Source organism: Barbus barbus, assembly GCF_936440315.1.
Source record: "Barbus barbus genome assembly, chromosome: 18".
NCBI classification, from domain to species: Eukaryota; Metazoa; Chordata; class Actinopteri; order Cypriniformes; family Cyprinidae; genus Barbus; species Barbus barbus.
In genome coordinates this window covers 6748801-6774322 of record NC_136746.1, presented here as the reverse complement: position 1 = coordinate 6774322, position 25522 = coordinate 6748801, and the positions used below count along the sequence as shown (strand labels likewise).

Here is a 25522-nt window from a genome sequence, read left to right as displayed (position 1 = left end):
ATCATTTTAACTTCAAACCATTGCTTCTAGCCAAAATACCAATCCATAATAACGCTTCCTCCAAGTCCATCTCCTGTTGTCCTCTCACATTAAAATAAACCCACATATTTGTTTAAAACGGTTTTGGACTATTTTTGTTTGTAAAAGCTTGATCTGTGCAGATTTCTCTTCTGATTCCCACAAGACAACTTTATTAACAAAACAATATTATGGATCAACAAATACTTGAACGATTTGAAGTTTGAACGTCTTGATGGATTTGCTTCTTACAAACAGTGTTTCGCTTCCCAAAACATTAATTAATTGACTGGAGTCATGTGGATTATTGTGGTGTTTTTTATCAGCTCTCAATCCGACGGCACCCATTCACTGTAATGCTGCATTTCTCCAGTTCTGATGAAGAAACAAACTCATCTACATCTTAGATGTCCTGAGGGCGAGTACATTTTCAGTAAATTAATCCAGTTTTTACGCAAGATTCATTGATTAATTTAATTTATTTCCATTTAGCACTGTTCTTTTTTCCTCGCTGTTGTCCCATAAATTGGGCCACAATCCACCAGTTGAGAACCACTGCTACTGAATATGACATTATTGCTGATAATTCTAATAGACATCATAAATATGAATGGAAAACACAGATACTTGGGTAAAGGTGTGGTAAATACTATAAAGCCAGCAGCATTTATATCATTTCAGCAACATATACAAATAATGATGACGACACATGAGAACAAAATTAATACTTTCAACCATTAAAAATAAACCAAAACATTCATACATTTTTAAAGCCAGAGATAATTATAGCAGTGTGTTTCAGGAGATTGATTTTATAATGAAATGAAAATACCCTTTCACTTCCCCCAAACAACATCTCTTTGCTGCCACCCACAGAAATGGTTTTTACCAGTCGTCTTGTTTCGTATCAGTGCCTTTAAAAAAAAAAACTGTTGGCAGCTCTATTTAAAGAGCCAGACGACATTCGGTGTAAATAAAACAACTACAGAAACTGCATAATTTCTGTCACGAGAAACAAAAATAGTAATGGCACATCTTTTGATTTAAAAAACAGCCTGCCAGAGAGCTTATGCTGCACTGCGCATCTCTAAAAAAAGAAAGTCGCCCACATGGGTTAATGGAACAAAAAGACAGGCGTCTGTCAGAGCTTAATGAAGAGAATGGTGAACAAATGAAGAGATGGTGTTAGTTCAGTGTTGACTGTAATATGGAAGATGTTAATAAGTGTTCTTGTTGATGTTTGCCAATGTTAATTGCTTCGAAATCTGTTAGTTTGGAAGCCAGGGTGAAATGACTCAAGTAGAGCATCTGTTAGGCTCGTGACGTGTTTCACACTTTGCTCAGATCCAGCTTGCACAGATACGGCGAGCGGAAGGAGCCCAGGTACAGGTGGCCGTTGTACTCATGTGCCTCGCTGATGTAGGCCGCCACCATGCCATGTGGGTCGTGGAAGCTGCGCACGCACGTCCCTCCGTCCTGCAGCTCCACCACCAGACTGTAGCGCGGCACGAACTTCAATAGAGTATCCTGACTGAAGAGCTGAAAACACACATTCGTTTTAGAAATATATACAGTATGCAGTAGAAATGTGTAAAAACAGCTGGATGGAGTGCAACAAAATTACAAAACTTGTGAGATCATTTTTATGAACTATTTATTTTATTGTTTTAAATGTCTGTCAATTTGAAAAGTGATTTATTTGTTACGGTTGCATTTAACTACATTTTAAACCATTTAAATAAACATTGACTGTATAAATGTCTGTCTGTTTGTCTTTTTGAAATGTGGTTTATTTTACTGTTACATTTGACACAAACAACTAAACCATCTACCGCATGAATGTCAATTTGAAAAGTTATTTACGGTTACGTTTAACTACATTTTATAAAACGGATAGTTCCAGTCCTTGATTCTGATTGGTTGAGCCACTTTGTGTGTTGCTTGGCAACCACTTTGTTCCAACCACAACTGTTTCTGAGGAACTACATTGTTGTTGGAAGACTACTGTCTTAATTAATATCATTATATTTATTTGCTCTGTTTTATTTTGTGAAACCTTACTAAGTATATGGAATAACCGTTTTATAAAAGCAATAATCCCCGTGAATCCGTGGTTTACAGTGAATTTATAACAGCTTTGCGACGCCCCTTAGCTGTTATATATTCCCTGTAAACCACGGCTTCTTGGGGCTTATTGCTTTATTAAACCATTTAAATAAACAATGACTGTACATATTTGTATTTTTGAAATGTGATTTATTTTAGTGTTATATTTAACAATTTAAACAATTGAAAAGCATCAACTGTAAAAATGGTCACTTTGAAAAGTGATGTGCGTGTTATTTTACGGTTATGTGTAACTACATTTGAAACCATTTAAATAAACATTGACTGTACAAATGTCTGTTTGGAAAGTGATTCATTTTGCTGATACATTTAGCTGTATTTTAAACATAGCTGAAATAAACAGCTATTTATGTCTATTTATTTGTCCGTTTGAAGTGCTTTATTTATTATTTTACCGTTACATTTAACTACATTGTTAAACAATTTAAATAAATGGCTGTAAATTTCAATTCAGTTGTCTATTTAAAAATGTATGTATTATTTGATTTGAGTGTTATTTATTATTCTACTGTTCTAAACATTTAACGACATTTTTTAACAATTTAAATAGCTATAAATGTCTATTTGTCTTTTTGAAATGTGATTTATTTTACTGTTACATTTAACTAAATTTAAACAATGTAAATAAATATCCATTTTTGTCATGATTTTTGTATTTTTGTACATTTAATCCAATTTTAATAGACATTTATACAGTAGATGTTTATTTATTTGTCTATTTAAGGTGATTTATTTGTTATTTTATTGTTACATTTAAAAAAAAAAACAGTAAAACATTTAAATAAAAATCTATAAATATTTTATAGATTTAAATATATGTCATTTGAAAAGTTTGTAAAAATGAGAAAAACAGATCAAATAATAATCATTAACAACTATACCTTAAATATGAGCTTCTTTAACCAGGGTCTTTGAGACAGGAAGTCAAGCATGGAGAAGCCAGGGTTGGGACGCACAGCGGACATGGCAACCCAGTATCCACCTGAAGAACTGCGCCGAATGTTGTCAGGAAATCCCGGGAGGTTGTCTATAAATGTATCCATACCTCCTTTATTGAGACCAGACACATGAACTCTGTGAACAGAAAGCAAATATTCAATAGGCAGCAGTGACGAACTGATTTATCAGCCAAACCCATAAATCAGTCTGTGTTTGTTTTTTTGAGACAACTGTATCACATTGGCGTAATTACAATGTAACAATTTTGGTTCAAATTCATCAGTAACCCCTCAGTTAATCTATGAGAAGAGCCAGAGTCAACATAAAACTCCTGATTTAACCAGACCATCCCAGATGAGCACGGGCTTTAGTAAGAGAAACATGTTATGCATCTCTCCACACAGGAAGCTTAATAATGGAGCCTGTTGCCCTGGCAACTGCATGCACTCATCATTTATCCAGGTAAGAAGAACGGCCTGTGCCTCGAGCATCGAGAGCAGTGAATGAGTACTACGTAATTCAAGAATTCAGCTGTGAGAGGTGATAAAGAAGTGACGTGAGAACTGATAACAAATCAGCCCAGAAGCAGGGACAGAATGTATCAAATTACACTGCTGTTCTATGCATCAGTAAACTCTTATCATCCAATTTATTAGTCAGATTTGTATTAGAAAGCAAACACGAGCATCTCTTGCCTTGAGGGATGGAAATACACTAGTGATCAAATTTTTTTTTATGTTTGTGGGGAAAAAAGTCTTTTGATTAAAAAAAAAGTTGATTAAAAATACAGTAAAATCAGTAATGTTGAGAAGTAATATTACTATTTAAAAGAACTGTTTTCTATTTGAATAAATTGTAATTTATTCCTGTGATCAAAGCTGAATATTCAGCATCATTACTCCAGGCTTCAGTGTCTAATATGCTGATTTGCTGCTCAAGAAACATTTATTATTATTATTATCAATGTTTAAAGGGGTCATATGATGCTTTTTTAAAGATCATTATTTTGTGTATTTGGTGTAAGAGAATATGTTGACATGTTTTAATGTTCAAAAAACACATTATTTTTCAAATACTGTACATTATTGTAGGTCCTCTATGCCCTGCCTCTTTCAAACGCTTCGTTTTCTACAAAGTCCCTCCTTCCGATAAGCGCAGTCTGCTCTGATTGGCCAACTGACCCAGTGCATTGCGATTGGCCGAACACCACAATCCGTGTCGGAAATGTAACGCCCCTTTCCATAATCGCGAGTTTTAGCTTTCAAAATTATAGTAAAGACAGTTAATAATATCCTTAGTTTTACCATCAGTTCAAGCCCGAGAGGGGAACAGAGTCACGTGACAGACACAGTGATGAAGCTCATATGCGTTTTGCACACAAGCCGCGATTGTGTGACCGTGTCTCCCTCTCTCACACACGCAAGCACACACACACGACGCTGCGCTGTGACTCTCTCTCACACACACACACGACGCGCAAAACTTTGCATTTGAACATTCAATAGCAAATAAATAAACTAATAACAAAACATACAGTCGCTGATTCAGAAGCACCAGATTGTCATAGCAAAGTCAGAATTACCTCCTCTCCTAGGTTCACGAAACGGTCGTCCATAAAATGCGTTGCTGTTCTGTTGTAAGTAATCTTAATGCTTCCTAAATGCATCTACTTTCGGAAAGCCAAATAAAGTGCTTTCGCCTAGAAACACACAGCGTCTCCCTGACACGGCTGCATCAACACTACTGCAGTTACTGAAACCATGCCTTCTTTCTTTGAGTGAACATTTGGGCTGCATTATGCAAATATTTCCAACATTGACATCAAGATATGGGGGTGTGCTTAAATGATTGAAAAAAAAAAAAAGAAAAATAAATGAATTTATTCCACATTTTTTTTCAATTCTACAAGGATACATTAAATTGATCAAAAGTGACAGTATAGACTATTTATAATGCTAGAAGAAAATCTATTTTTTTTTACTTTTTTATCAAAAGAACAATAATAAATGTATCACAGTTCCCAAAAATTATAACGCAGTTTTCAATTGCTGAACTGGATGCTTAATAATAAAATATGTTTCTTGAACTTAATAGAAAACATTTCTTTTAAATTGTAATAAAATTTCACAATATTTCTGTTTTTACTGTATTTTTGGCCAAACGGGCCATGGGATAATAACATCCTATGTTTTGAGAAAAATTATGAAAAAGAAACAATATACAAGTCTCTGAACAATCAATGACCAAAGTAACCGAATGTAAACAGTTCAGTGAACATCACCTTCTTATTCTGGCCATTGTGGTTTCAGCCACCAGAACAGACTCCTCATCAGGGAAGAGCTGGATACCGTTTGGAAACCTCAGGTTCTCCATCATCACAGTCACTTCCTTAGTCTCTAGATCATACTCAAGAACACTGAAACAACCAAATGAACAACATCAGTCACTGTACAAAAACATCCTTGCCTATGAAAACAATCAGTGATTCATACAATGCACAATGTTCCAAATAATAAAGCTGTAAAGTGCAAAAACCCGTGAAAATCAGATGTGCCAGTGCATTTTTCATGTCCCAGTTACCGTCCATCTGCTGTGGCTTCCATGATCAGGTGCATGAAGTCTCTGCGCTGCCATCTGCTGCTGGAGTCAGTGAAGTACAGCTTTTTCCCATCCTGAGTTACATCCAGATCATTGACAAAGCCCAGACGGCGACCACCAACCATCTTCCCTGTGCTCAGCAGAGATTGTACCTCTCCTAACAACCAAAAAGAGACAGAGCACTGTTTTTATTTTTTTGGAGAATGACAAATGTGGACACTATGAACTATTGTTGGATGACTGGTGTGAAGATGCCTCGATTACTCCATTAGGAAAAAAGAAAAAACACATACAGGTTTTGGAAAAACATGAATGAATAATGACAGAATTTGTATTTTTGAATGCATTATTCCTTTAAATGAGTAGTGACTTTTTAAAGCAGAATATGTGGATTCCCTTTCCTTACCTGTAACAGGATTGACCTCAAACAGTCCCAAATAGGCATCAGCTACAAACAAGGTGCCGTTGGGCCCCATACGGATTCCTAGAGGACGTCCACAAGTGTGTTCATACTCTCGAGAGCCTTTGAATCAGGAAACAAGTCACTTGATGGACATCCAACACTAATGATAATAGCATTTGATATTGGAATTATTTTAATTACTTACAATGAATCAACATAAGGCAATTATTATATAAATCTACTGTTGTTAAATAACTATGTGTCTGACAGAACAAAATGCTTGCGCTAGTCAACAATTAAAATTCTAAGCACATTTTATGTTTGTTTTCACTGTGTCAGCAGTTTTCAACACAGCCATGCTAAAGAGCATATCCACTGTATCAAATGCCTGTCCTACGGTCATATAACTATACTCTATACTTTCATAAAACATTCAAACATCTCTATGCAGGGCTTTAATATGTTACATTACATTAATGCACATCCGCTTTACATGTGTGTGAGTGTGTAAAATATTAAATTAGTCAAAACATGAATAAATACTATAATAGTATATACAAAATATATAAATAAATAATATAAAAATTAAATAAAAATACAGATTTAAATAAGCAATGGCTAATAAAAAAAATATTTTTATTATAATATATAATTTTTATTTTATATATGCACACACACCAGTCATAATTCATATGGTGGTCATAATTTCAACATATATAAATACCTATAAAAGAAGTATCTAGAAATGGTAAAAATGACCACCAACAAAGTAATATCTAAAAATAAAAAATAAATGTTCCAACAACATCATTTGTTAGATTTACATGTATTCTTTTACAAACGTTAATGTTATAGTTTCCTAAAAGTTACAAAGATTCATGGCTTGTGCAACAAAACCATGGACCCGAGCATTTCAAACACCAAGGTGACTCATGTTGAAATCCCACATTACAAAGCGTTTGAGGAAATGATCCAGTATATCTGGTTTTCTTACCACATGGTGGGTTGCCAAGTGTTGTTAATACATGAATGTTCCCTCCCTCGATTTTGACGATCTTTCCATCAGCCGTCCCAGTGTAAAAAACATCTGCAAAGCAACAATGATTCAGAAACATTACATGCTATCATTAATGCATACCATATATAACTATTTTAATGATTTATATTTACTTATTACACTTTCTAAATTAACCATTCTTGTTTTTTAAGATTTTTATATCTTAATATCTTCATACTTCCTTATATATTGTCCAAGTGTGCAAGCACGCAATACAAAAATACCTAATCGATCACACAGTCTCTCAACTTTCATCTAGTTTGGCCGGTACGACCGCAGTCTATTCCTCAGTGCACACACTGCCAAACAGCTGCGACAAACTGGGTGAAAGGTCACACTTTGACTGCATTGCATTGTAAATACTGACCTCCAATGTTAGCAAGTGATTCTGGGCCGATAAGCCGCTCCTCAAACAGCCGCTCGGCCTGTCTGAGTTTCAGGTTGGGCTCGTAACAGCCAGTCATCAGAGGTGGTTCACTGAGACTGATTATTAAACACAAGAGGGAAAAAAACAAAGAAAGATTCATCAAGTCTCATGTTCAGCTGTTGAGGAGATGTTTGCATTGAAATGAATGGCGTTCTTACGAGAGAAGCCTGCAGGAGATGAAATGCCCTACATATCAACTGCAGAGGCATCAATTATGAACTACTGTCAGAACTACAAGAGAAATAAGAAAGCAGTGTGCAGGGACTTGGCTTAAGATGAATATTTATATTGGATTTTGTCAAGAACAGTGTGGTAGCAGATCAGATCAGAACCAAAATGAATAAACTGGATTGGATGGAAAAGAACTATTAAAGACGTTTTCCATCAGCATTAAAGAAATGGTTCATGCAAATCTGAAAACTGTGTCTTAATTTCCTCTCACTCATATCATTGCTTTCTATACTGTGAAACACGAAAGAAGATCTTTAGCAGACAAAACAATTTAATAAAAAATATGCATCAACTCATGTACCATATTCCAAGTCTTATAAAGTCCTCTGTCTTGTGTGAGGAACAGACAATTACATGTAATGTAAGGAAGTCGCGGGGAAGTCGTGGCCTAATGGTTAGAGAGTCGGACTCGTAATCGAAAGGTTGCGAGTTCGAGCCCCCGGCCGGCAGGGATTGTAGGTGGGGGGAGGGAATGTCCAGCGCTCTCTCCACCCTCAATACCACGACTGAGGTGCCCTTGAGCAAGGCACCGAACCCCCAATTGCTCCCCGGGCGCTGCAGCATGGCTGCCCACTGCTCCGGGTGTGTGTTCACGGTGTGTGTGTGTGTGTGTGTGTGTGCATTTGTTCACTACTCACTGCTGTGTGTGTGCACTTGGATGGGTTAAACGCAGAGCACCAATTTCGAGTATGGGTCACCATACTTGACAATACGTCACGACTTTTTTTTTTTTTTTTTTTAATGTTAATTTTAAACCGAGTAACCTCAAGAGTAACACCGTCTTTTCAAACCAGCATACCAGGTTTCATTTCATTTATATCAACTACCTCTAGTCTAAAAATAGTTTTCTGTAATTTAAATAAATCTGAAATAAAGTATTAATATTAATATTGGACAAAAAAACTTAAACAACAACAACAAAAAAACGTAAATCAATTTTAGGATCGATAAAGTACTTAAAGTACTAAAAATGTTAAGCTAATTACTAAAGTACTACAGAAGTACTAAAATTACTAAATGTAAAACTGAAGAAAAAAAAAAAAGTATTTCTGAACAGTTTTGAAAAGGAGATTTTTATAACTGAAAACATAAAAATGAAAGCTAATTGAAAATAAAATGAATACTATAATAGTTTATAAATAATACTAAAATAGTCAAGGCATGGGGAACACTATATAGTGCACAAATCACATGGACTACATTTAAGGTGTTGATTTTTTTGGAGTAGTCAGCGTAAATCACCATGCACTTTAGACTGAGCTTGAATATTCTGCCTAAGGTCCTTTTGTAAATAATAAAAGGTTGGAATCACAATTATTAAAAGATAACATTTTTGGAGAAAAAAATAACGTTAACCATTAAAACTGATCATGTAGTCTAGAAGAATGAGGAGGTTTTTACAATAAAAGCAATATATATACTTTCTGAAATAGAGCTGCTTTTGGACTGCAACATTTCCAGCTTGGCAACAGAATTTTACAGGAAGTCATTTTTGGTGTTTTGTAATAAGACACTGACATACAACCAGTATTTAGCAATAAACACTGAGCAGGACCAGTGACTATAACTATCTGAGGAGTGCCGTATATGACACAATGTCCCAACTGTATTCTTCCATGCAACCCCTCTTACATCATTACATGCACATTCAGGCTTATTGCTGCACAAGTAATATTCTATTGCACATGCTTTACTCCACAAATTAATCATTTAGTCATTTCTATCCAAGTAGAGCAAAGTGAAACTGGAACATTTACACGCCCCATAAATATTTTCATGACCTTTCAAAGCCTGACACATTTTATAACCTTAAATTTCCAGGTGTTTTTTTTTTTTTAATGACCAAGGAAACCCCGAATATCTGAAATACTCCTTGTGTGGTTTCCATTTGAAGCCAGTGCATGGTTAAAGTGTAGATCTTTATGAGAGCAGAAAGCTCACCTGAACGCCTCTGGCTGAACGGGAGACTCCAGCAGGAAAATGATCACCAGCAGTGGGAAGAACAGGAAAGCCACTAACGTCAGTAATGTCACGCGAAACACCTTCCCACTGTAAGTGCTGAAACACACAAATAACAACAAGCAAGTCAGGTATATTTATTTGAAGAGGACACATTTTAGACAATATAAATTGAATAAAGTTAAAAGTGCATATGTGACCCTGGAGCATAAGTAGCACAGGGATATTTGAAGCAATAGCCAACAATACACTGTATGGGTCAAAAGGATACATTTTTCTTTTATGACAAAAATTCATAAACATCATGTTCCATGAAGATATGTTGTAACTTTCCTACTGTAAATATATCAAAACTTAATTTTTGATTAGTAATATGCATTGCTAAGGACTTCATTTGGACAACTTTAAAGGTGATTTTCTCAATATTTAGATTTTTTTGCACCCTCAGATTCCAGATATTCTAATAGTTGTATCTCAGCCAAATATTGTCCGAACAAACCATACATCAGTGGAAAGCTTATTTATTCAGATGGTTCTTCTGCTGGTCCAGGTCACATATGAATGTTTCCGGAAGCTGTCTTACCTTGTGGCTTTATACTGTGGTTCGTGGGTTTCATCTGTAATTATTTGAGGTCTGTTCAACCTCCTAAACCGCAGTCCCTCGGACTCATTCATCCTGCGGCTGTTGTTGTGGTTCTCTCTTTCTTCGCTTTCACAACTACGTTTAGTAAAACACAAGGCAAAATAAACGCTGCTCTAACAAACGACGCATTTATTCACTAGCGTTGCATCCCAGCGCCAGCGCAGCTCATAACATGCGCGAGTCTCGACGACAGCAGCAGACGTGTGAATCACACGCGGGTCGTGTTTCAAATTAAAAGTCTTGCGCAAACATTTTTAGCAAGCAATATAGCGACTAAAATAGCTTACGCAGCTTAATTTGTTTAAGTAACTAAACGCAGACTTTATATATATATATATATATATATATATATATATATATATAAAAAATGTATGTATTGAAATGTAACTTTTCTGAAGCAAGTTCGTTAAACGCTGTCCTTCTGCTAAAAAATAGTTCCTGACAGCAACAGTATGTTCTGAACTAATGGAGCTCATACTTCATTAAATAAATAGCAAACAGTTAATTCTGCCGAAATACACAATACACGGAACAGCTTTAATGCTGTTATTGATTGTTTATGTTGCTAAGGGTGTTGCTCGGTGATAAACAGAACGTTGGGTGAAGCGGTCTGTATCGCGTGAATAAAACACAGCTGCTGACCAATCAGAATGAGGAATGGAACTAACGTAAACAAACGTTCCTGCGCATGCGCGCTTTTGTGGCCCTAACTTAACTTCCGGTGGACATCCAGATACAACAGCGAAGTCCCTCTACAGTAGATTATTTTTTGCTAACAAGAAAATGTGTTTGCTGCGTAAATCAGACGGACTTATTAAAAATGCAAATTAATTCTCTGCCAGAATCAATACATTATGAATCAATACATTATTATTAATAATTATAATTTATAAATATAGTGTTTTTATTTTACTTAATTTTGGCGCAGAATTGTTTCATATTTTAAAACTCATCAGGGCATTGTTATTGACTTTTGTACTGTTTGTACATTTGTGCTTTATTTTAAGAAATGTATGCCTACTCTATTCTAGTTGTGCTACGAATATATTGATAAATCAATATTTTTAACATTAACATTTTTAATTGTAAATGTGACTTTAATTATGAAAAATAGACTTTATGTCGTTTTATGGTTTCTGTCTTCACACTGCTGGTTAAAGCTGGATTCTGGACTGAGAGGTGTATGCAATGGAAAACATTCGTGCTGCAGTTTGGATTGCCCTCAAGAGGCTTGATCTCAATGGTTGGTCTAATTTTTATAATGATCTGTCTGAACTGCAGTTAGTTAAACAGCGTAGGTCTGCCTAAGGGTAGCATCCTGGGGTTGCCATGGCAACCTGAACAGGTTTGCTGTAGAATCTCTTTCTCTGCCTTTCTGTAACCATCTTTGCTTTTACAATTGGAAAAATATCCTAAATTACTGAAAAGTAATTAGCTTTGCCTTTTGGCTACTGTTCTAAAATCAGTTGTGATGGATAGAGAGCAACAGGTGCATCTGACAGCACAAGGCAGTTACTGGCATTGTTTTGATTATGGCTTTGATTTTTTGCTGACATGCAAATCACATGCAAATGTAAAAGACTTGTTATGAGTGCTAACATAAGCAGTTATTTTGCAGATAACAGGGTCGTAGCTCTCAGGGAGATTCACATTCCAAGTGGAGCCCAAGTAACCAGCATAAGACAAGTGCGTTTTTGACTAGTCCATGGATTAGATGTTGAGACTTATTATAGGCCATGTATTAAATGAGTATTGTCTCTCCTTACAGATACTAGCTCATTCTTTCAGGCTTGACACTTCTCAGACAACACTTAAGGTATTTTGCATAACCTTCCTGTGGTGTTTGAAACCTTTACTATCTGCTCCATATTTATATAAAATGGCATAATTTTGAAATCAATTTGCAGATACGAAACAATCGAGGATGCCTAATTCCATTAAATTCCTGCATGCCACCAAACAGCAAGCAAATGTAAGTAAGTCTATTTAAACAACCTTCCTTAGTGTCAAAGGTCTAAATTCTGTTCATGTTTGAGTGTCAGCTTTAGACAACAATGACAATCGAAAGGAAATTGCAGCATCAGAATAAATTTTTTTACATTTATGAGAGCATATTTATTTCGGTGTATCACCATCTTATATCAAATACCTTGAATTAAGGTATATTTTACATAAATGGCTGACGTATCACATTTCTGACTTGGTTAAATTAATAGTTCCCGTCCAAAAATGAAAATTTGCTGAAAATGTACTCACCCTCAGGCCATTCAAGATGTAGATGAGTTTGTTTCTGCATCAGATTTAAAGAAAGTTAGCATTGCATCACTTGCTCACCAATGGATCCTCTGCGGTGAATGGGTGCCGTCAGAATGAGAGTCCAACCAGCTGATAAAAACATCACAATAATCCACACCACTCCACTCCATCAGTTAACAGCTTGGGAAGTGAAAAGCTTGTAAGAAACAAATCCATCAAGATGTTTTAACATTTGCTTCTGGTCAAATTGCTTCAGGTCCATAATCCATAATAACGCTTCCTTCAGTGGAAAAGTCCATCTCGTGTTATCCTCTCATTTACAAAATCCACGACATATTTGTTTAGGACTGTTTTCACTTGTAAACGATGCTTGATATTTGCATTTTTCTCTCCTGATTCAGACAAGACCACTTTTTCGCAGGAGGAAGCATTAATTATGGATTATAGAATTGTGTTTTGACCAGAAGCAACAGTTTAAGGTTAAAATGCCTTAATGCTGTATTTGTTCCTTCACAAGACGTTAACTGATGGACTGGTGTGGTGTGGATTGCTTGTGGATTATTGTGATGTTTTTATCAGCTGTTTGGACTCTCAATCTGACGGCACCCATCCACTGCATTGGTGAACAAGTGATGTAATGCTACATTTCTCCAAATCTGATATGATGAAGAAACAAACTCATCTATATCATGGATGGCCTGAGGGTATGTAAATATTCAGCAATTTTGTTTATTTTTGGGTGAACTGTTCCTTTAATGTCTGCCCATGGTCATTTCTTTCTGTTTATGATGTTATCCTTTCTAAGTAATATTGACTACTTATGTGTTAATTTGTTTGTGTTCTTTGTACCCAGGCCGTACATCCTTGAAGTGGCCAAAAACTACCAGCATGGTATGACAACTTGTGGGCTTTTGTCCTCTAGCTTTACATCAACAAAAAAAATGACATAATTTTTCCTTATACAGTCAATCCAAGACCCAGAAGTATTCCCATGACTGTTATTAATAAAACCCTGAACCTGAGACTACAGAGCATCGTGAAAAGGGTGAGACGTTTGACTCAGTCCACAGTCTCTAATACTAAAACGGCACCTTTAAATGTCAAACAAATGCACTCTCGTGTCTGCTCTTATTTCAGATTGAAAGATTAGAAGAACTGTTTCCTCAAATCAAGCTGAAACACCGTGAAAGGTTGACAAAGGTGAACGTCTGATCTGATGCTATATTTAACTCAGCCTTCTTTCCTGCTTTGATGTTTTTCCTGTTGAAACCAAATGTTGCTCATTCATTTTTAAGTATAAGAGGCTTTAGTTACGTCACATGATTTGCTACTTGCTATTAGGCCTAGGCAGAGAGCATTTGACTAGGCATAGACACAAAAGACACATCTCTGTCTGGAGGATATACTGTACATTTTATATACAAATATATGCTAATAACAAAACTCTAATTAAATCATGGTAATTTCATAACTTTTATTGCAGGATATTGAGTTACTGAATCAAAAGCTGGTATTTCTTCACAAACGAATGCAGGTAAAATGTTATTCCTCATTTGTAGCTGTTTGACTGTTATCAAGATGTCAAAATAATCATTACTAATCTATATCAACAATGCAATCTATTTCACATAGATGTCAGTTATAAGGGAATGCCACGTGATTATTAATCGCCATAATAATGTAATCTCAGTGTCTGTTCGTTTCAGATGGCTGAGTCGTATTGCTGGGAGGGGATGTTGAGAAGAGCTCCACTGTGGTGAATGATGCTTACGCTTCAGGAAGTCTGCCTTTCAGCGACTAACATGACCAGGAACATCTTAGAGAGTAGAATCAGGCTGTTCAGTTTTTGTTTTGTATCTAATCTGAATGATCTTTCTGGAATAACTCAATAAATCATGTATTTTATATATTATATGTGACCCTGGAGCACAAAACCAGTCGCTGGGGTATATTTGTAGCTATAGCCAAAAATACATTGTATGGGTCAAAATTATTGATTTTTCTTTTATGCCAAAAATCATTAGGATATTAAGTAGAGATCATGTTCCATGAAGATATTTTGTAAATTTCCTACTGTAAATATATCAAAACTTCATTTTTGATTAGTAATATGCATTGCTAAGAACTTCATTTGGACAACTTTGATTGGACATTTTCTCAATATTTTGATCTTTTCTCACCCTCAGATTCCAGATTTTCAAATAGTTATATCTGCAAAATATTGTCCTATTATAACAAACCATACATCAATGGAAAGCATATTTATTCAGCTTTTAGATGATGTATAAATCTCAATTTTTTTGTGGTCCAGGGTCTCATATGTCATCTACAGATAAATGCTGCATGAGATTTTTCAGAATATACTTAACCATTTTTGCTTAAATTGCGTGTTTTAGTGATTTTTAGTGGATGTATGAAATCAGTTCTCCTCAGATTCATGCAAGTGTCACGCAGCAGAGTTATCCCAGGTGCAGAGAATCACTTTAACTATCAACATGATCCACTAACATTTCATAATCCATTCAAGATGTAGATGAGTTTGATTTATAGATTTGGAGAAATGTAGCATTACATCACTTGCTCACCAATGGATGCTCTGCAGTGAATGGGTGCCGTCAGAATGAGAGTCCAAACAGCTGATAAAAACATCACAGTTCATGGAAAGATTGAAATGTATTGAACATATATTTAATAAAAACAAAGAAAATGTGACCAATGTCTGTAAAATAAGTAAATTAGCCAATATTGTTTGTCAAACACCTTTGTAAACTTCTAGTACTTAGTCTGCCCTCCATATCTTAAAGTGTATTGCTCTGATCCTTCTCAGTGTACAAATCATCACATCTATCTTGCTTAACTCCTGGATGACGACCTCCTTAAATACCTTGGTCTTTAATGGGGAGTGTTTCAGGAATGTGACCTCACTTTTTGCAACATTGTATCTCTTACATAAGAAAAAAAATAATTCTGAATAATTTTGACATGCTTCTTTGATAACTGATCAAGCAGACTAGCTGGAGCATTGCATCTCCAAAGAACCCTATATATGTGCAGAGTAATTGCTGAATTTGTTTAGGTGTACGGTTTTATACCTTGTACTGTAGTTTACAAATACATCAACAACATTTGTCCATTCTTATTTATTTTCTTAAATATCAATATAAAGGGGGATACAGATTTCGTGCTGTAATTTGTGCCAAGTGCTGTGACTGGTCATTGTTTATTTTAAGTTTTAATAGTAGAAACATTGAGTAGTATCTTAATAGGAGTTTCCAAGGTGCATATATTATAACTATTACATAATGCCAACTTCACCTCCCATTATGAACAGAGCTCGGCTCAAAGCTAAAATTTGGATCAATCTTTGCTGTTCAAACAACTACACAGAAGCCAGTAGACCAGGGATCTCCAACCCTGCTCCTGGAGAGCTACCGTCCTGCAGACTTCAGTTTCAACCCTGCTGCAACACACCTGTCTGTAATTATCAAGTAGCCCTGAACACGTTGATTAGCTGGTTCAGGTGTGTTTGATTGGGGTTGGAGCTGAAATCTGCAGGATGGTAGCTCTCCAGGAGCAGGGTTGGAGATCACTGCAGTAGACAGACACATTTCCTTGCTGCTCAAACAAACCCCAATTCCCCACAAGAAAAACAGCATCGCGGTACTTGTCTCCACTTGTTTAGAAAAAGTTGTAGTTCTGAGCAATGACCCCCCCCCCCCCCGTACAACCCACCAAGATATTCTGAAAAAGTACTAAAATATATATTCCAAAATACGTCGTCTATAAACCTTAGTGAATCAGACGGATGCTTCAAGACCGAAGACAATGAGAAACTATTTTGCAGTGAGGACTTCGACTCTGACTGCCGTTTACTGAATTATTACCAAATAAGGCATTGATCCCAATGTTAGCCTTATGACTAAAAAGAAAGAAGCCGATTTATTAGAGACATTATGATCAATGTACCCCAAACAGAAAGCTGTTCTGAATCACTAGCAAGAAACAAGGAATGTCAATGAGCGTCAGAGCATTTCGACAGGATTATTGTGGGCGATGGCTACATCAGGAAAAAAATAGACGAGCATCTTTCATCATATTATTTAAAAAACAAAGTATTTGATCAATTACATACTGCGTTCAGAAAAAAAAAAATAGGTCACAAATCCTGACACAATGATCCACTACTGAAAATAAGAAAAGAAAAGGGGCATTCAAATCAAGTTGACGGTTACTGGAAAAACACTATGTACATAAACGAGGGTACGATGGACAGATACATCAGGAGTACACAGACTCGTGTGTCATCACCTCTGCTACCATACTGCGCTTCGTTCATTCAGTTATCAATTACAGACGTCAGTGACAGGAATTTTAAACAAATCAGAACAAAAAACAAAAGAACAAAAGGTCTGGGTTAACAGTTCTAGTTGCTTGCATCTTTGAATTGTTTAAAACTAAAACGCTCTTTCTTATGGAGCTATCCTTAAAATTTTTCCCAGTGGTCTGAATTCAAAGGGGAAAGTGTCCTCAAAATAATCAGCTCTTCTATTCAGTTTTGGATTTTTTGCAGTCGTTGTCGTTTTCCTCCTCTAGCTTTCGCTTCTTGGTGCTCTCATTTATGTTGCTCCCAAGGTGTGGAGAGAAAGTGATAATTATACAGGTCATGTTGTCACATCCTGTACCATCTCCTGAAGTGTCTGGGGCCAAGCAGTGGTCCAGCAGCTACACGGTAAAGAAAAACAAAAAAAAACCCCAAACACTTGTTAGCAAAGATGACTGATTTTTTTCCCCTTTCATGGTTCTAATGACTACAAGACTATTAGTGACAAATTATAATTTATTAATGCCAATAGTAAGTATTTTTTAAATGTTTCATTAAAAAACATATTTCAGTGGTGGTTACCAATACCAGTGAAATGTGATATAATTCAAATCTGCAGCAAAACAACAAATGTAAATGGCATGTAGTATTTTTAAATTAAATAAACACTGCATCACATTTTATAAAGTAAAAATTCTATTAAAAAAAATAATAATCCTGAAACAAAATACACAGTTTTGAAGTCACTTTAACATCTTGCCAAGAAGGGAATTTTAAATCAAGAACATTTCTCACAGATCCACAGAGCTGCATTACTGAAATCATAACCACTTTTAAGCACACAACCCCCCCCCCCCAAATCATCACTTTCTAGTACTTACCTCTTCAATTATGGTAGACAGGGGTCTGTTTTTACCAGCCTCAGTTTTCAGTCTCTCATTTACAAAGTCCACCACTTCTTGACTGCTCATCACGTTCCTTTAAAAACACGAAGACAAATGTAAACACAGAATTTAATCAGCTCATTACAGAAATTGCATTTCTCATGGAAGGGACATACACAAAAATCACAGTTGACAGCCTAACTGAATAAGACTAGAAGTTGCAAATGAGACCCAATGATTTTCAATGACATTTTATTCATCATAGTATTTTTGAATTTGTCCAGAATTTTTTTTTTTTTAAGTGATTTTACCCCAATTAGTGGAACAATCATTTAACAATCAACTAAAACTGCTACTATAGCCAATTACCTGCATAAGGTAATATCAAGGCATGACAGCCAAATGAACAAGGAAGTATGATCTTGAATCATTCACTTATGATTTTAGACTATATGACTAGCAAAATCGAGCAAATATTTTATGAATACTACATTTACACCTTGCAAAAACATTGTGAAAATTCAAAACATAACATGATTTTGTTAGTTGTGCGGAGTTATTAGTCTTACCAGATGCCATCGCAGGCAATAACCATAAACTCATAGTCTTCGTTGAGAGTCAGCACTTTGACATCAGGTAGAGCAGAGATCATCTGTTCCTCTGGGGGAAGAGCCTTGTTCCTTTTATAAAAGTGATCACCTACAAGAAAACACAATGCTAACATTTTCTGCGGTTCTTAAATCAAAAAAGGAAATGTGCAAAATCAAACATTTGCAAAGATAAATCAGCCAGTAACTAAGCAGCAGTGTTACCAATCGCTCTGGAGAGGTTCAGGCCTCCGTTGACACGGCCGTCCATCGTCACTTTCCCACCAGCGTTCTTTATTCTGGTCAGCTCCAGCTCGTCCTCTGGCTTGTGGTCATAGGACATGTCCACCGCCTTTCCCTTTTCAGACACCACACATCTGGAGTCTCCAGCGTTGGCCACGATGAGCTGCTTCCCACGAATAAGAGCAACTACAGCGGTGGTGCCACTGTCTGAACCTGGCTGAATAACCGAGAAGAAAACAGTAAATAAAACAGACTATGCTCATGGTCATGTGACCCACTCAGTCGAAGTTCTCAAAGCATTTGCTTGAGGAAGAATTTGTTCACTTAAAACAGTATGCTTATTTGATCTATTTTACAAAATTACAATTAAGCAAAATCTGATTGCTACAGCAGAGGGGGTGACTTGTCCTAAAATTCTCCATTTGTGTTCCACAGAAAAAAAAAAAAAAAAAAAAAGGTTTCAGAAGAACAGGAACAACATGAAGGCATCATGAACTTCAGTTCAGGATAGAATGAGGTCAGAAACATTATCACATGCTTCATTTAATGAATAAACGCTACATTTTCCACAATTAACCACATCTTAGCTAACCTCCTCTTTTCCGTCCATGCCCGGCAAGCACATTTCCTCCTCTTCATCACTATCCTCTTCCTCTCCCTCTTCGGTGTCATCCTCTTCATCGTTCTCACTGCTGTTCTCACTGTCCTCCTCACTGCAGTCCTATTGGCCACAACAAAAATATTAGTTATAATGATAAATAGATGCTACTTGTGTGCAAATTAGCACTTTTGAAATGATTAATGTTGCAAAAATGCTAGTATTTTTGAAAATAGCTTTCAGTACACAGTATATAGTGTGCTGTGCCATATTCAGAATGTACACTAGTTTAAAATTTGGGGTTGATAAATTAAAGAAAAAAGTAAAAAAAAAAATAAATTAAAAAAAAAGTAAGTAATATGGTGTAATATTACAGCTTAAAATAGCTTTTCTATTTGAATAGATTTTAAAACAGTTTATTTCTGTGATGCAAAGCTGAATTTTCAGCACCATTACTGCAGTCTTCAGAGTCACACTACTAAAATATCACTAAAACTCTACCAGTCAAAAGTTTGGGGTCAGTCATTTAAATGCATTGCCACATCAGCTTCATGAAAGGAAATGTAGTAGGCTAGTAAGCGATGGTATTTCAGTCATTTTGTGCAAATCTGCTTTAAAATGTGTATTGTGAAAAGCACAATACAAAAACTTGACCTGACCATTACAAACAAAACTTACTCTCCAATTACCAGGTCAACTGTATGTGTATGTGAGATTGGACCTGCAATGCAAGCAACCAAGATCCTTGGCCATTACACAAACCTAGTCCTGATCGGTCCAAGATTTGTCCCCTCACCTCTTCCTCGCTGCCTTCCTCTTCATCTTCTCCCTCCTCCGACTCTTCACTGTCATCAAAGAACTTGGACTTGGCACTTCCTGGAGCAGGAGCTGCAGAGGAGGAGCAGGAAGGACCAGCATCCCCAGTCGACCCAGATTTCTCGACGGATCCATCAGAAGCAGAGCCACTTCCGCCTCCAGACGCAGCCGCCCGTCTGCAGGCCCTCATCATGGAGCCTCCGGCCACATCTCCAGCACCGGCTGCCTTCTCCTTCCCATTGCTGTCGGCTTCAGAAGCCCCGCTTTCAGTCTCACCATTGATTCCCTTCTCAGCATGAGATTTCTCTCCCTCCTCAGACTCTTTAGAGGCACCTGGATATGGCTTTTTGGCATTTTTGTTTTGGTTCTGTCCGAAGCGGCAAAGCAGCTCCTCGATTGTCATAGTGGCCTCTTCATGCAGCAGAGCTGCTTCTTCATTATCAACTGACAAGAAAGGTGAACGTTAACTTGTAGCAATTAAACGGTGCATGCATTTTTCAACACAGGGGCCAGTTGTTCCAAAAATTTAATCTGCATCAGAATGATCTGGATTTGGAAATCCCATGTTTTGCTATCCAGGATAAGGTAACCCATCTTAGTTTTGTGCTGGTTTTTCAAAGCAAAATTGGATTGGATCATCCTGATCCAGATACACACTTTTATAGATTTCCAAAACTGGATTATTAGTGCTCTACGGAGCCCCTAAAGGGATATGGTGATGGGAAAAAACAAAACTGCTTAATTTGCTAAATTTTTGTTCCTGAAATCCACCCTTCTGCTGGGATCAGAATAATCCAAATAATCAAAAGTATCCCAATCTTACTAAAACTTTCTGAACACAAACTGAGGATTTAATCCAGATCAAAACCAAAACTGGATTTTGTGATCTAATCCGAATTCAGAATCCTTTTTTCTTTTGAACAACCCATTTTCAAGATTTGATCCAATCCAATGGCCAAAATCCAATCAGATTACCTTTGAACAACTGGCCCCGCCCCAGGTGACAAAACAATAACTAGGGCTCATTATCTGCAACTCGCGTTATGACATCACAATTGCTTGCTATTAACACATTGCGAAGAAACATTACGTAAAATTTCATTCAGAAATAACACCATATACCATTAAAAAAGTATGACAAATATAATGGCAATCTTAAAGAATGGTGGTCTATCAATATTAATGTTACGTTTATTTAAAAAATCTTGAAAATAAATAAATTTGAAGACATTTCTCAGGCAGTCAGTACAGTTTGCATGAGATGAAGCACTTCGAGAACTCCACAAGACAGATTGAATACACACCAATAAAATGTTCTAAAAGGATCCAAGGCATTTAGAAATCATCTCATAACTTACAGCGGGGCTTGAAAATTACTTAATGTTCTACAATAAGACAAAACAATCTTTCAAATACCTACAAATCAAGATATTTCTCAATTTAAATCACTCCCAGATTTCTGGAATTGTACAAAGTTAAGTTATTTTAACAGAGGACACTCAATTTAAATGAAAACGAAGAGTGCCTTGGAATATTGCTGTCTTCTGTATGCCATATATAAACCCCAACACTAACCATCATCTTCATCTGCTACTTTTTCTGGTTCTTCCTGAGGACGTCCAGCTATCTGAACAAGCTCCTTGATGACTTCCTCTGTGGTGATCCGGGCATCTATAGCCAGGAATGCATCTTCCAGAGCCTGGGAATATGAAAGCAAACAGCACAAACACAGTGATTATACTATCTTCAAACAAGATATAATCTAATTAGACTACAGAAAGTCATACGAGAGACATTAACGACAATAAAACAGTGATTTTCTGCAAAACCCTGCTGTCTTCGAATCATATCAGAATGGTCATATTTACAAGCTCGGCACATATGAACTCTCCCGAAATACCAGAGTTGGGGGTGTGTGTCAATTAAAGGATTATAGCGGGCACAAACTGATATCGCTAAACAATCAGACGAGAAACAACTAGAAGAGGTGCAGCAAGAGTTACCTTTTGCAGTTTGCCATCCTTATACGCCTTCTGCTCTTTAATGATGTCAGGTAAGTACTTGGAGCAATACAAAGCAACCTCTTCACCTGGAGATACACAGTAAAGACTCTCACAAAACGAAATGATCAAATTACAACTAAACTCATTCATGATTATTATACACCCTTTTCAACTCATTCTGGAATAGTTCACCCAAAAATGATTTCACCTACTGACTGTACATCTCAGCACACTTTTAAGGAATAATGACTAAGGATAGTTCACCCCAAAGGTGATATTTTGAAGAATGTTTTTAACTAAAGAGTTGACGGTAGCCATCGGCTTTCATAGTATTTTTTTCCCCCATACTACTGAAGTCAATGGCTACCATAAAATGTTTTGTTACCAATATTCTTCAAAATATTTTCTTTTGTTCAATAAAGCAAAGAAACTCACAGATTTGGAACAAATCAGTAAATGAGGAAATTGACAATTTTCATTTTTGGGTGCACTATACCTTTAAAGGAACAGTTCACCCGTCATTTAAAATGGTCATTTGCTCACCGTCATCACCAAAACTTTCACCTTTGGACCATAAAAGGTGATATTTTGAAGAATACTGGTAACTCTTTTGGTGACCACTGACTTTCACCGTATCGACAAAGAAAACACTTGAGACTTCTCAAAATCTCTTTTATGTTCGACAGACAAAGATGAGAAATTATAACTTTTTTGGAGGAGGGGGGGGGGGGGGGGGGCTATCACTATATAGGTATATTTGTAGCAATGGCCAAAAATACATTATATGGTTCAAAATAGATTTTTCATGTCAAAACTCATTAGGATCATGTTCCATGAAGTTTCCTACTGTAAATATCAAAACTTAATTTTTGATTAGTAATATGCATTGCTAAGAAGTTCATTTGGACAACTTTAAAGGCGATTTTCTCAATATTTAGATTTTTTTGCACCCTCAGATTCCCAAATATTGTCCTATCCTAACAAACCATGCATCAATGGAAAGCTCATCTATTCAGCTCTCACATGATGTAGAAATCTCAATTTAAAAAATTTTAACTTATGACTGGTTTTGTGGTCCAGGGTCACATATGGACTATTTGTAGAGTTCTTTTGGGGGCTTGATATGAAAAATAAGTTAAAAAGTAGCAGAGCGGTTTGAATGTGAGAAACAAAAATATAATTTTGGGGTGAACTTTCGCTTTAAAATCTCTCACACATGTTGTGGGCTATAAACGTTAGCAGCTTACCTCCATGTCCATCATAGACCGCAAACATCGCAGTTTCACCATCCAGCTCTGGGATGCAGTTGTGCGCGTCCTGGGAAACAAAACCAGGCATAAAACAGGAGTCACTCGGACCTCACTGGCGCCAAAATCACTAACACGAGCACAATTACATGAACCACTGGAAGCATTAAACAACCAATACGCTTTAATTACACCGGCTAAAGGTCATTCTCTCATGCTTATGTTCAGATATCATTAGCAGCAATCCACAAAGCAGCGGCAGAGAGTAAATGAAGCTGTTTTACCTCCATAGACACCCGCCAGCCCTGCATGGCCGCGAAGCCGAAGAGCATGCTCTCATTCCCGCCGTTGCTTGTGGTCTTCTCCGTGTTGGGTTGAGTCAAGTAAGCCCCCATGATGTAAATAATGAGGTTTCGTGAAATAAAAGCGCGTAATACGAAACAAATCCGGTTTTTTGATTTCAAAGACAGGTGAAACGTAGGTATTTGTCACATTTCAGTGTGCAGTGGCCCTTAGATGAGAGCAAACCGGTGTGTTACCCTGCTGCTGCTAGCTGACCGGATGCTAATAAACAAACAATCTCAGATCCAAGAAGAGTCTGTCAGAAACTGAACTCCCTTTAAACACGGAGGGGATAAATGCTGATTCGATTTAAGTCTCTTTTAAAGAACAGAAAAGCCCTTAACACGTGTGAGTCAACATAATCAACAGTTCACAGAGGGCGGGCTTTAGGCACACCGGAAGCGGAAGTCTGCTCATGTAGCGGTCGTGAACGATTCGTTCATTGTGAATGAATCCCTTATATGACTCGGAAGCAGCGAGTTGTTTCAGTTCATTTTTTTTCGTTTACGAACGGAATGATTCTGGAGGTGTTACATTTTGGAATGTGATTTTCTACCTTGTTGACAGTGTCCCGTCACTATCCTGGGACATTAGGTCCCACACAGACCACAGGATGAGCACCCCCTGCTGGCCTTAACACCTCTTCCAGCAGCAACCAGGGGTGCGTTCAAGCTCAGACCGGTGCCAAATATTTTGCTACGGTTTCCGGGTTGAACCACATGTTTTCTGGAAACGGTGTGCAACGGGTTCAAAACTCTGTAAATACTATATACACACATTTAAGAAAATAAAGAAATTAAATAAAATTGACAAATGCATACAACAACATTTCAATACTAAACATTTAAATGAAAACAAAAAAATAAGCTAAAAACAATTCAAAATATTAAAACAACAAAAGGTATGAGTATAATAAAGCTTCTAACACAACACTAAGCCAAACACCAAAAAACAACTACATGTGTATGTACAGCCATATTAGTCATATTAGAAGACATGCTTGTCGTAGGAGTTTTATAGTAATATAGCATATCAACATGATGTAAGTAAATGTAATTAACATCTAAATCAATTCACAAGAGCAAGTATATTGTTTGCACATGTTTATTTACATTAAATGCAAAATAACTGAAATAAGAGCACAAGTTTATATCTTGAACTTCTTTCATTATAATTGTATATCAGAAAAAATGACGTTGTATACTTCTCATTCCCATTAGTATGGCCACAACAGTGAGACCCAAGCATAAGTGTCACGTCCTGATTTTATTCACAGAGGGCGCTCAAACACAAAACATCACGCATAATTTTATTTTACATTTTATAAAACCACTAGAGGGCCTCTACTCATTACCGTTTGTTGATGCTTGTAAAATTGCAGACAAACCACTAGTAGACATAACAACTTTAGTCAGATCACCTGTCACATTTAATTGATTTTTTAAAAATTAAATGAATAGTTACGTTTTTAAATTATAGCACTTTTTTAATAGGATTTTGACTCATCAGCCCTGAATGCAAAGTATTTTTTTGGAAGTATTTTTTTTTTTTAATGTTATTTATTATTTTTTTTGTTTATTTACAACACAATATAACAGAAAGTCAATTCTAAAGATTGACTGCACCTTTAATCGAATAACTTTTATGGACTTTCTGCACTTCCAGGCGAGATTAAGCCAACTTCTGCGTGATCATCTCCCAAAAATCCTGAGCTGAAATCAACAATCTCACTGACTTTTCACCAAATCTCCCAGAGAGGGTCATCCCCCAAAGCTGGCTGAAAAATGGGAGTCCCTGCTGTGATTGACATTTCGAAAGAAGCC

General features: G+C 36.5%; 3 protein-coding genes across 6 annotated transcripts; 1 reads left to right on the top strand and 2 right to left on the bottom strand.

The window, feature by feature from the left end:
• Positions 1 to 650: 650 nt before the first annotated feature.
• apmap (adipocyte plasma membrane associated protein) lies at positions 651 to 10607 on the bottom strand. Its single transcript, XM_079440827.1, has 9 exons — positions 10343 to 10607; positions 9742 to 9858; positions 7510 to 7625; positions 7080 to 7172; positions 6089 to 6205; positions 5665 to 5839; positions 5366 to 5500; positions 3027 to 3219; positions 651 to 1557 (listed from the first exon to the last, which is right to left on the bottom strand). Exons 1-9 carry the CDS (start codon positions 10432 to 10434, stop codon positions 1348 to 1350), a joined length of 1248 nt encoding a protein of 415 aa, XP_079296953.1. The 5' UTR covers positions 10435 to 10607; the 3' UTR covers positions 651 to 1347.
• Positions 10608 to 11551: 944 nt separating this feature from the next.
• LOC306884715 (uncharacterized protein) lies at positions 11552 to 14588 on the top strand. The gene is made up of 9 exons (XM_079440836.1): positions 11552 to 11645; positions 12021 to 12088; positions 12171 to 12218; positions 12310 to 12374; positions 13512 to 13549; positions 13624 to 13703; positions 13796 to 13858; positions 14142 to 14192; positions 14365 to 14588. The coding sequence occupies exons 1-9, from the start codon at positions 11591 to 11593 to the stop codon at positions 14416 to 14418; spliced, it is 522 nt and encodes a 173-aa protein (XP_079296962.1). The 5' UTR covers positions 11552 to 11590; the 3' UTR covers positions 14419 to 14588.
• Positions 14589 to 15331: 743 nt separating this feature from the next.
• On the bottom strand, positions 15332 to 24288 carry LOC306884706 (protein phosphatase 1G-like). 4 transcript variants are annotated; one of them, XR_013785473.1, is made up of 11 exons: positions 23642 to 24288; positions 23358 to 23427; positions 22111 to 22196; positions 21683 to 21806; positions 20088 to 20551; positions 19286 to 19414; positions 18676 to 18910; positions 18433 to 18562; positions 17861 to 17957; positions 16249 to 17380; positions 15787 to 16094 (listed from the first exon to the last, which is right to left on the bottom strand). XR_013785473.1 is itself a non-coding variant. In XM_079440823.1 (10 exons), the coding sequence occupies exons 1-10, from the start codon at positions 23750 to 23752 to the stop codon at positions 17204 to 17206; spliced, it is 1623 nt and encodes a 540-aa protein (XP_079296949.1). In that variant the 5' UTR covers positions 23753 to 24288; the 3' UTR covers positions 15332 to 17203. The 4 variants fall into 4 exon arrangements, 1 of the variants encoding a protein (XP_079296949.1); XR_013785474.1 differs by having other exon boundaries at positions 15787 to 16072; XR_013785475.1 differs by having other exon boundaries at positions 15787 to 16086; positions 16387 to 17380.
• Between the last annotated feature and the right edge of the window lie 1234 nt (positions 24289 to 25522).